The sequence below is a fragment of the Leptinotarsa decemlineata genome, unplaced genomic scaffold (assembly GCF_025532065.1).
Source record: "Leptinotarsa decemlineata unplaced genomic scaffold, Ldec_3_MD MMD2_P_RNA_scaffold_6, whole genome shotgun sequence".
Classification (NCBI taxonomy): domain Eukaryota; kingdom Metazoa; phylum Arthropoda; class Insecta; order Coleoptera; family Chrysomelidae; genus Leptinotarsa; species Leptinotarsa decemlineata.
In genome coordinates, this window is record NW_027412533.1 from 4,431,696 (window position 1) to 4,444,132 (window position 12,437).

A 12,437-nucleotide genomic window follows, 5' to 3' on the forward strand; every position below is an offset into this window, starting at 1 on the left:
GGTAGTTTTCAAGAATCGAAAACTCCCTGATAGTTCAAAATATATTATATAGAGGGTATTTCAAATTCGATGGTCTATTAGACGTATCTAGAGAACGAAAAAAGATGAGAGTTTCCAATTTTGGGGTTAGCAATGTAGATGACAGTGATCTATCGTTTGAAAATATTTTCATCACCACATTGTTGCCACATCTACATGTAACAGACATCAACTTGGAAATTTCAAATTGAACACCCTATATATTTAATTCTGCATCAAAATCCAAATTACTTTTTCGAACCATACTCTATACCTATCTCTCACCGTTTTCAAAATATTAATTATTTTGTAATTTTTTTTGGCGAAAACATGGTATTTCATCTATCTCTCACCGTTTTCAAAATATTAATTATTTTGTATTTTTTTTTGGCGAAAACATGGTATTTTAAATATTTAATATCGCACAAATTAACTAATACGCCGAACTCAAATTTTAGCAACATTGAGATAAGGTATGCTGGTTGTTATTTCAGAATGAAACTCAAATTTTATTTCATACAGAGTGTCTGAAAAATAAGTCTCAATTTATATCTTTGATAAAAGACCATAACTATTTTTTTTCTAATGGAACACCTTGTATGTTTTTCAATTTTATAATTCAGCCAACCAATGTGAACAACTTTGATCAACTATGTCCTATACCTATCTTTGACCATTTATGAGATATGAATTCTTCTATAATTTTTTTGCTTCTATACAAATATAACATTTCAAATACAAAATTTGGTGAAAAATGTATTATTGAACACATCGAATAATGAATAATAACTTTATATTAGTTCAGGAAGATTAAATGGAATACATGAATGAAATTAAATTGATAACAAAAATAATTTTACAATAAAAAACAAGAAATTATATTGTGAAACTAGCTTCGCAATTATTTGACATTTGATACTGACATGACAAAAATTCAATAGCTCAGGTGTTTGAAATGCTGACCATTCACTTGTAAACATTGATGGATGGATGTTATTACGTGATCAGTTGTGGCTCTGCGGATTTCCGACGGGTCGATTTCCTCGAAAGCACATCTAACCCGATCTTTCAGTTCCTGTTTTATATTGATACGTGTTCTATATACCTGTTTTTTTATTTTTCCCCAGAGGAAAAAATCTAGGGGGTCAGAACCGGTGATCGAGGCGGTCAAATGCAAGGACCCAAACGTCGTATCCACCGATCGTCGAACATATCGGTTGGTTCCCTACTCACTTCACGTGCGCAATGTCCAGGAGCTCCATCCAATTGATAACAACAATTCCGAGACAAGTTCAGGGGAAACTTGTCCAGAAAATATTTTTCGGAATTCAATTTTTCTTCATAAATGCAAATAGAAACTTCATCATCCATGAGCATACAAAAAACATTGAAACTCATTTTTTATTGGAATCCACTTGTCTAATGAAATGGGGATTTTCTGAAGCCCACAAATGATTATTTCGACGATTGAATATTCCCTCACGTGAAAATTGTGATTCATCAGTCATTTTTGCAAAGCTAAAGTTTCAAGAATGTGTGTATTATGCACTTGATTTTAAATTTTATTGGAAATTTTATGCTTGCATAGGCGTAATTTTTTTTAAATAGTTCATATCTCATAGTTGACAAAGTTGATCAAAGTTTTTCACATTGGTTGGCTGAATTATAAAATTGTATAACATATTATTGCTATTATTGTATAACATAGTATTTCATTTGAAAAAAATTAGTTATGGTCATTTATCAAAGGTACAAATTGAGACGTACTTTTCAGACACTCTGTATAAAATATGATTCTAGTTTCGTTCTGAAATAACAACCACCATATCTAACCTCAATGTTGCCAGAATTTTGGTTTGGTGAAAAAATTAATTCATGCGATATTAATTATTAAATATACCATGTTGTCGCCAAAAAAAATTACAAAATAATCAATATTTTGAAAACGGTGAGAGATAAGTATAGAACATGGTTCTATACTTATCCATTCCATTTAAAATTTTCAAGTTGATGTCTGTTACATATAGATGTGGCAACAATGCGGCGATGAGAATATTTTCAAACGATAAATTACTGCCATCTACATTGGTAACCAAAATTTGAAACTCTCATCTTTTTTTGTTCTCTAGATACGTCTAATATACCATCGAATATGGAATACCCTGTATACCGTAAAAAGTATTTCCAATTATCAACAACAGAAATTTCATAAAAATACTAAAAATATACTTTTTAATAAATGTATCTTGGAAAAAATATCATGCAACATTTTCCCAGTTGATCAGAGGTAGTGAGTACAGTGGATTATGGAGAAAAAAAGTATTTATGTTTCTGAAATGTCTGCAAAATGTTCATATGTTGCACTGTATTATATTATTCGATGCACACTATACATATACCTCATTATATGATGAAGTATGATTTCTCAATTTGAAATGAAAACCCAAATGGCGGGTTATTTTCTGTAACTATACTTTTTTCCACTTCAAACATAAAAAAATAACATTTAATCTAAAAATTTCTGAAGTATATCATATTTTTTCTGCTTCATTACAAAGTTTCATGACGATCTGTAGAAATTTTGCTATGTTCCGAAGTAGCCATCAAACTCAGCAGAGCTCTATAAAATTCTTCTAATCTATTGGTTTTTTAGGTTATTTGGTACGACGGGATATTGTGCTGCCTGCAACAAAGTTATACCTGCTTTTGAAATGGTAATGCGAGCAAAAAACAATGTCTACCACTTGGAATGTTTTGCATGTCAGCAATGCAATCACAGGTGAGTAAACTATATGGCTTCCTACGAAACCACTGAACTTCAAACATGACAAGTTGACCAAATATTGTTTGGTATTTTTTCCACTTACGTGTTGAAAATGTTTGCTCTCAACATGTTTTTGAATTCGCGTTGAAGAAGTTTTTCCGAATTCTCCTTGAATTTGAATATTCTCCAGGAATTGCCGATTTCAAATAAGTTGAAATCATCATCATCACCTCCCCTTTATTTAAATATCATGACTTTCCGTTTGTTCATAACAAGATCATCTTCGTAAAATAGTGTTTGTTTAGACAACTGAAAAACTGTTTCACTGTATAAATATAATAGTTAATCTCGAATAAAAGTATGAAAGTTCAGAAATATAAGACGAATGAGGGAAAGTATCTCTGAATGAGAGATAGTCAGCTATGAAGTTGCATAAATCTTTATTGTGGCACCCTAAAACTTGTCTCGAAACTGACTTATCATGGGGTGTCCGCGATTACAGATAGTCCAAGGTGAAAAATCAAATACTCGATTTTTTACATATCAACTGCAAGTATCTCGTTTCCTATGGGTTTTATGATATTTGTATTTAGTTTAAATTTTGTAGAGGATTAAGTTCTCTACCAATTTTTTTTTTATTTTTTTAATATCTTTGCGAAGAATAAAAACTCAAAGTCGTCTCCACAATTTAATATCACCATCCGATATTAGAACGGTAAAAACCATCAATCAGTACATGTTTCGAACCTATATAGGTTCATCATCAGCTAATTATTTAAAATTATTCAATGAAAGAAGAACAACATAACAATAGTTGATACAATGAAGTATGAAATACTTACATGAAGAAGAAAATATTTTATGGAGAAAATAAAAATTGTCTGAAGTTCTCCATATAATATTTTCATCTCCATATAAGTATTTTTTACTTCATTGTATTAACTATTGTTATGTTGTTCTTTTATTGTAGAATTTCAAATAATAAGCTGATGATGAACCTATATAGGTTCGAAACTTGTACTGATTGATGGTTTTACCGTTCTAACATCTGATGGTGATATTAAATTGTGGAGAAGACAGTGAGTTTTTTTTCTCCGCGAATCTACTGCACTCCACTTTGAGATATAATGGACTTCTACCAGAGATTAATTTTTTTTATGTCTTGACATAAATGAAGGCAGAGCGCGCAGTGTTCAACTGTTTAGAGAATCATTCCAGGTCAACCTGTAGTCCCGATTAAGAAAAACGCCGTATAAAGTTTATAAATTATTGATAAATATATAATCCCGAATAATTATGGTTCAGAAATGGTTGTATTTCATAGATATTTAGACTATAATAAAAACATAAGAGCAATGACGCAGCGGAGAAGAACTGCTGTCCTTTCAAAAACATACGAAGTTTGTTTCGGCGAAACCATGGTTGTATCTATTACCCAAGAAAAATTCTAACAAATCGAAATACTTGAGAAATTACAGGCTGTTAATATCACAACTAAACAGACAAGAGATGATACGGATATTGTTATTAGTGAAACAGCTATTAACGAATATAAATGTCAAAAAACTGTTGTTACAATAGAAAAAAAATGGATTCACTTCTTGTCATTTTAATTGGGCGTACCCTATCACATCATCAAGAATTTTTTTTCAAAAAAGTTGGCAAAGGAAATGTGAAACCTGAGATACACTCTTCCAAAAGTTTTGATAGATATCCTCGTTCTAAAAACACTTATTGTTTCTTCACGCAAGAAGTGGCTGGGACATGACATCTGCGCTCTTCAGAAAAGGAAACTAAACTTTTGTGAAAACACTCGAGAATTCAGATCAAATTGCTGCAGTATTAGAAGAAAGGAACTGCCCGGTTCAATGGGATAATGGAGTGCGAACCTCGTTGGCAATCTATAATGCTTCAAAATATGAGGATTGTGTCGGTCGTCTTCGCTATGCACAGTTCATCAAGTTAACAAAACTGAATAAACCTGTGCAGTTATCAAATCTTCTACTAAGCAGTGCAGCAGCTCACCAACATTTCAACGGTGCTTGTTATCAAGTTCAGACTTAGCTGGGGCATGAGTTAGAACCACAGAATTGGGGTTGGATAATGCGTGATGAATTCCTGGAACCTGTTATGACAATCAAACTACCAGCTCTGGAGGAAATGTCTAGCACAATATTCTACAACTGCAAGAATGTTTGTTGTTCGCGATGTGGATGCAGGAAAGCAGGGTTGCAGTGCTCTTTAGCTTATGGCCAGTGTAACGGGCAAACTTGTCTTAATGGTTCACCTCAGAGTGATATCAATGAAGACGGTACTTTTGACTTCGAAATCCTGGATGAATTAAAGACGAATGTCGTTAAAGACGAGGACATAAAGGAATTTCGAAATTCATAGCGAGTGGAGGACGATGAAGAAGAAGAAGAAGAAAATTGAAATTAGTATTTTTAGTTCTTATTATTATTCAAATTTTTGAATTTCAACGGTCATAAATGTGTGAAATGACATTTTTCAATAAAAACATTGATCACCGGTACACCGATAAGTGACATCTTCTGGAGGCAACTGAAGTCGAGCATTCATCGCAACGGGGACCACCACATTACTGAGAATATCCAGCCTTTCCTCACCCTGCAACTCAATATTGAGAAAGTGAAGACTGTCAGAGAAGCGCTTAAGGTACTCGTCTCCAAGAACAGTTTAGAGGGGCTGACTTCGCCAAAAGCAAACGAAAAAGTCGGAGCGTGGGAGGAAATTATGCTCTGCAAACTTCCCGTTATTCTCATTTTGCATCTGAAACTTTTCGAATACAGCCACGACCGTTTCACGAAGATTATCAAGCCTTCCGATTTTGAATTCGACTTGAAGATTGATTCGACTTTGGTATCGTCGGTAACACAGTCTCCAATAGAGGAGCAATAGAAGCTATTCGCCGTCGTTTAACACGAAGGCAAAATTGCCAACATTGGACAGTACGTGACCGATGCCTTCCAAGTCGGCTACAACTGCTGGATAAGGTACGACGATTCCTCGGTCAAGACCGTGCAGGAAGAATACGAACTGAAACTGCAACTGAGGCAGTCATCTTCAGTGGCGTGATCGCGAAGTACTTTTTTTGACATTTCAACTGAAACAGTTGACTATTTCAGTTTACTGTTTCAGTTGACATGTCAAGAAGAGTACTTTGGTCACGCCACTGAAGATGAGTGTCGCAGTTGCAGTCGAAACGTTTGGAGATCATAACAGAAGAAGACCACGGCAAAATCAGAAACCTTCCAAAACAAATTATTTAGAATTACGTATTTATCAATAATTCATAAACATTACAGGTCGTCTTTTCAATCGGGACTACAGGTTCACAGCGCGCGCTGCCCTCTATCTCGAAAATGGTTCAAAATATAAAAAAATGTTCCTACAAAAGTTATAGGTAGAGAATTTAATCCTGTACAATATTTATGATGAATACAAATATCATAAAAGTCATAGGAAACGGGACATTTGCAGTAAATATGAAAAAAAATCGATTTTTCGACCTTTGACCTTGGAATATCTGTTGTCGCGGATATCCTACGATGAATAAGTTTTTGTGGAAAGTTTTAGGGTGTCAAAATAAAGGTTTATACAAGTTGATAGCTAACTATCTCTCATTTCGAGGTGACACCCCTAATATGTTATACGTTGTATAACATATTATGTTATACGTTTGTTATATGTTATACGTTTCATAAATTAAAGTATCTAACATTTTTTCATTACTTATGTTATCTTACTTGAAAAATAATTTTTGTCCACATTTTTCATTTCCGCAGAAGAATAAATTTTTTAATTTTTGCAGGTTTTGCGTTGGTGATCGATTCTACCTGTGCGAAAATAAAATTCTATGTGAATATGACTATGAAGAGCGGTTAGTGTTTGCCAATATGGCCTACAACCCAAGCAGCTTAGCCCATATCAGAAGGCAAGTCAGTAACTTACAGGTATGAAATCATACTCAGTGACAATTCAAAGTTGAAAAATATATTTTGAACTCCTTCGTTATTTTCCGATGGGAACATAATAATTCCTTTTTTGATTCTAAAAACTGTGTAACTAGTAAAGCCCAAATCATGTAGGTTATTTAAATTATCAACTTCATTCAGATTTCACTTCAGCTTCGATAAAATATTGGGAAAGAAAAGTAGACACGTGATTGACATTATCTATTGAATTCAGAATTTTTTTCAATGATTCCCAATGTGGAGTTATTTCTCGAGAAAAGAATTCAGGAAAGGTTTTTTCAGATGCAATTTTCAGCCCGTTTCATAAAGTATTTTTGATATTTTCTTCCAGTTTGTTTATTAATCGTACCCACTTCAACGAAGTCTCAACGCAACTTTCGTGAAACTGCTTAATATTGTTTCATCCCAGACACATTTTTTCTGAAAATCCAAACAGGGCTATGAAATTTGCTTACACATATTACAAAGTCCAATTGTTTTTTACTCTGTTTAGGGTAACTCCAACAGACATCTATTTCTAAAAATATAGTTTATATTTTTAAGTTTCTCAAATTATTATCAAAAAAGTTAGTCAGTGGAAGGGAGACAAATGTTTTAATAAAAAAATAACATATTGAATGAAAATACAAGGTATTGAAAATTCCACCCTCCTGATCAATAACGAACTATTTCTGTTATTCGAATAGTTATATAACCACATTTTCAATTATGAACTTCATTTCTGTGGAATTTCCATTGAATTCAAACAGATCACCGTTTTAAAACATTTTGGAACGGTCTTTCTGAAGGTTTTGTTTTAGGTAACCCCACAAGAAAAATTTATTGGGGTTGAATCTGGAGACCCAGAGACTAAAAGAAGCCTTTTCGAACTTGTATTATGGATGTGACCATCTTTCACACTATCACTACTAATTATGTCATAAAAATCCGAATTATCCAACTGCTTGATCGTTGCGTTAAGTGTTATTCTACAGTAGTACATTCAGAAAAATAGGTGGAAAATCGAAATTTTCGTAGACAGCCGGAGCTTTAATTACGAGCTTAAAATTGTATTCAGATGAATTTTTTCCCATAACTTTCTCAATAATCTGAAAAATACTTACACTTTCAGATTTTTTTTATAAAAAATAAAAATTTTATCGATATTGCCAAACATGGGAATTCTATTTTGACATCCCAATCGAAACAGAAATTGATGTCAAAGTCAAATTTGAAATGAAACTACCATTAAAAAATGGTCACATCCGATACATTAGGAGGATTAGAAGTATCTGTTGGTGAATGATACAATCATATCCTGCAGACGATATTTGAAAGCATCTATTTCTAATAGTAATCTGGCTCACTTTTTGAAAGAAATTACAAGTTAACTGCAGCTGCTAAAAATACCAGTATTAACTTTTATGTCGACTTTTGTGTCACCGTAACCAGAATCAGTACTAAAACAAATTTCGTCGACGTTTTTTACCCAGGCTACGAACTTCTTTCTTCATTTGTGCCTAACTTTGGAATTTCACTATTCATTGGAAGTTATCTCTCTTGCCAGTGAAACATTGAAACTTCAAAACTTTGAAGACATATAGTTGAAGATGATATCACTTCAAACCAATAGATTTGTAGGGTGTGTCTATCGACCTCCAAGCGACACACACAAGGCACTAGCAAATACTATCTATTCTTTAATGCAATTCAATTATCACACTGCTGAAATTTTTATATTTGTCGATTTCAATGTCAACAATATCAATTGTCCTAAGTTTTCAAATATTAGTGATGAAGCAGGTTGTAAAGCCGAGACATATAATGAATTTCATTAGTTGTGACTTTCATTGTCTAAATATGATTCTACTATGATTCGAAATGTATGAAAGAACAAATAAAATCAAAATGAATGGCTAAAATATCAATTATATCCAGCAATAAAAAATTTTCAAGATAGAAATGAAAATGACTGTAATACAGAGTAAGGTCCCCAGAAGGAACTAGTGATGAGGAAACAGACTTTGGCTAGAGAACCTGCTTCAGATTCGGAAACACTATCCGTAACAGCCTCAAGAAAACCAGGCCACCAAACGCGGACTGCGGAAAATCCTATATCGGCGAAACTAAGAGGTCCTTGGTTTAGGAGAAAATTTAAAGAAACAACCGTATATATGTCCAACAACGCATTCAGCCAAGCTAGCGTGTGGGTAAGTGAGTGAAGTGGGGATAGTTGCAAGCGCTCGAATGACCTATAAATTGTCATCTCTCGAAGGAATAGTCCAGTCCTGGACGCGTCCAGGAGGGGATCAGCTTCGCAAAAACTGCATCCAAGGGTGCAAGCTGTTCAACAAAGCCCACCTTCCCTCGACCTGAACCCTCACCTCAGTCTCAGGGGGTTTCAGACATCTGTGCCGCACTGGACCAGATGAAAAAGCTGTTCGTCAAATTCTCCGTGCTACAGAAAATGTTCACGGTGAATACTGATGTGATAACCGGAACTGCCAATGTCTAGACAAGCGAACTAGACTTTGAAAATTCCATAACTGAACAGACTGTGGCTCTAGTTCAAGAGGCACATCTGAGGAACGAATCTATTGTCATTCCAAACTACATATTCTTTCACAGAGAACTTGTTGGACGTGCTGGAGGAGGAGTTGGCATTTTTGTCAAGCGATCCCTTGAGTGTGTCCAATACGGCATTGACAGTGCTCGATTACACGGTACTGAGGCCGTGGGGGTCGAAATGCAATTGAGTAGGGGTTGTCACAGAATAATCTCGGTTTACAACCCTCCAAACACTCATTTACTCCCAGAATCTCTGAATGGACTGCTGATGCCAAGCACCGACCTTGGAGCAGAGCGACAAATCGAAATGACCAAACGCTCCATGCGCATGTTGACAGACATGAATATCTAGTGCTAGGACCAGATGAGCCTACGTACTATCGCGGGCAGACTAGGTCTGATGTACTAGACATCGCGCTTCTCAGAAACGTCACTCTGACTAGCGAAATTTACGTTCTGTCGGAACTGGATTCCGATCATAATCCAGTAATCCTGGTATTGGGCGATGATCTTCCTTCCCATGATTATCGCATTAGATCCAAGACGGACTGGGATGTCTTCACAGCCCAGCTCGAGGAAATGTGCGCCTCTCCTGGGGTACTCGACTCTCCCGACGAACTCGACGCGGCAGTTGAACGTTTCGAGCTTTCTGTGAATGATGTGTTTCGAGCGATTTCACCTCCAGGGAGGAGTGTCCGCTGAAGAGCTATAACGAGTTTTCCCCCTCGTATCAAAGAGAGAGAGAAATCGCTTGAGAAGTCTCTATCAACGAAACCTTTTCCCAGGGGACAAAACAGCGGCAAACAGGATGGCCAATCAAGTCAAGTAGGCCATCATTGATCATCGAAACGAAAGGTGGGAAGATCTTTTGGAATCCTTCGAACCTAGGAGTGACGAGCTTTGGCGAGTCACTCGCAGGCTCAAGGAGATGAAGACTGCTCTCTCACCCCTTCACGGAGAGCGCGGAGTGTGCTACTCCCCCGCCGACAAGGCGTTAGCCTTTGCAGACACGATGGAACGTCAGTCTCAACTTAACGTTGACGACAATGGAGACATCGACCGCGATATGCTGTTGGAAGACCGGGTTCACCGATTCCTCAGGGAAGATGACGACGACGACATCCGTCCAGCTTCTGTGGAAGAGCTGAAGGGTTACATCAAGGCCGCAAAGGCCAAGAAAGATCCGGGAGTCGATTCAATAACCAACAAGTTGTTGAAGAGGCTTCCGGAAAACTGCGTCGAATTCCTTTTGAATATAATCAACAGTTCGTTGGCCCTCAGACACTTCCCCAGAAGGTGGAAACATGCGATCGTCGTCATGATCCCAAAACAGGGTCAGAATGTGCTGTTCCCACAGAACTATCGCCCGATCAGTCTACTCTCGTCGGCGGCTGAGCTGGCTGAAAGAGTTGTTCTCCAAAGGCACAACGAAGAAGTTGAGGACCGAAATGTTCTGCCTGATGAACAATTTGACTTCAGGAGAGAACACTCCACTGAGTTACGGACTCTAATGCTGGTCGAAAACACCATCCGCGAGCTTAACGCAAACAAAAAGTACATATTGTGCTATTAGATATCTCGAAGGCCTTCGACCGTGTCTGGCATGAAGGCCTTCTACACAAATTGAACGCGCTCGACCTGCCTCGAGGCCTCATCCGGTGGATTGGGTCTTTCCTGAAAGAAGGACATTTCAGGTTAGAGTAGAGGGCTCTCTGTCTGACAACAGAGAGATCCTCGCTGTACCGGGGGCCGTGCTCTCTCCGATGCTGTACTCCCTTTACACCAGGACCTTCCAAGGCCCGAGCGTGTGAAGATATCCCTGTACGCCGACGACACGGCTCTCCTCTCATCTTCCATGGGTCGAGAGCTCAGCGTCGTCTACATGCGACGTGCATTGGACGACCTCGGGCGCTGGTACCTTGATTGGAAGATCCGAGTGACCCCAGACAAGACTCAGGCTATTCATGGCAAGATTAAAATCTTCTCCGGCCAGAAAAGTGAAAATCTCTGGAAGGGAGATTGAATGGCAAGCGCGGGTAAAGTACCTCGGCCTTCTAATAGACCGTAGGCTCACTTGGAACCCGCGCATCATGAACGTCAAGTCAAAGATCGTGGGTCGGATAGCCAGACTGTACCCTCTGATCAACAGAAAGTCCAAAATGAGCTTGAAAAATAAAATGACCATCTACAATACGATGTTGAAGTATGTCATCATGTATGCTTCAGGCGTCTGGGGACAAGCGGCAAAATACAATATCACCATTCTGGAGGTATTGCAAAACAAATTAATGAGAATGATTGTGAATGTTCCTTGGTTCGTGCGGAATGAAGGCATCCGCAGAGATTTGCAGCTGCCTTACATTCGGCAGTCCATTCAGTCAAGGAATCGGCGAGTTTTTGAAGGTGCGGAAACTCACGAAAATCCGTTAGTTAGGGAAGCTATAGATTATACTGTAGACGACCCCTCCCGATATAGAAGGCCCCGACACTCTGTCGAATGAGGCCCTCATGTCCCCCGTTAACGGACGAATAACTTTTTCATCCATCCCACCCCAGCCAGGTAGGGGTATCCCGTGAAGGACGGTACTGATGTCTGACGACTTCATTCCCTCAGTCATCAACCCATTTGTCCTTCTTCGAAAATATTCAGCCAAAAGGGTGAGGGAGCTGGACTCCATCCTGATTGAAATCAAGACGACCAACAAGGAATAGTCCAGTCTACGCCGATGACACGGCTCTCCTCTCATCTTCCATGGGTCGGAAGCTCGGGATCGTCTATATGCAACGTGCATTGGACGACCTCGAGCGCTGGTACCTCGAGTGGAAGATCCGAGTGAACCCGGAAAAGACTCAGGTAATAATCATGGAAAGAACAATATCTTCCCCGGCCAGAAAACTGAGGGTCTCTGGAAGGGAGATCGACTGGCGCAGGTAAAGTACCTCGGTCTTCTAATAGACCGTAGGCTCACCTGGAACCCGCACATAACAACCGTGAAGGCAAATATCGAGGGTAGGATCAAAAGTCTGTACCCTCTGATCAATAGACGATCCAAACTGAGCCTAAAGAACAAAATTACGATTTATAAAACGATGTTCAAGCCTATCATCATATA

At 37.7% G+C, this 12,437-nt stretch overlaps 1 protein-coding gene across 5 annotated transcripts in view; it reads left to right on the top strand.

Moving 5' to 3' along the window:
• LOC111503178 (LIM domain only protein 3) overlaps nucleotides 1-12,437 on the top strand; it is a 458,150-nt gene that overhangs the window by 310,752 nt on the left and 134,961 nt on the right. For all 5 annotated transcript variants that reach the window (XR_012464152.1, XM_074169843.1, XM_074169846.1 and 2 more), the window contains 2 exons: nucleotides 2,672-2,797; nucleotides 6,615-6,756. Coding sequence is in view for 4 of the 5 variants with exons in the window: in XM_074169843.1 (XP_074025944.1) it covers nucleotides 2,672-2,797; nucleotides 6,615-6,756 (268 nt within the window). In the remaining variant the exon portion in view is untranslated. The remainder of the gene's footprint in view (nucleotides 1-2,671; nucleotides 2,798-6,614; nucleotides 6,757-12,437) is intronic.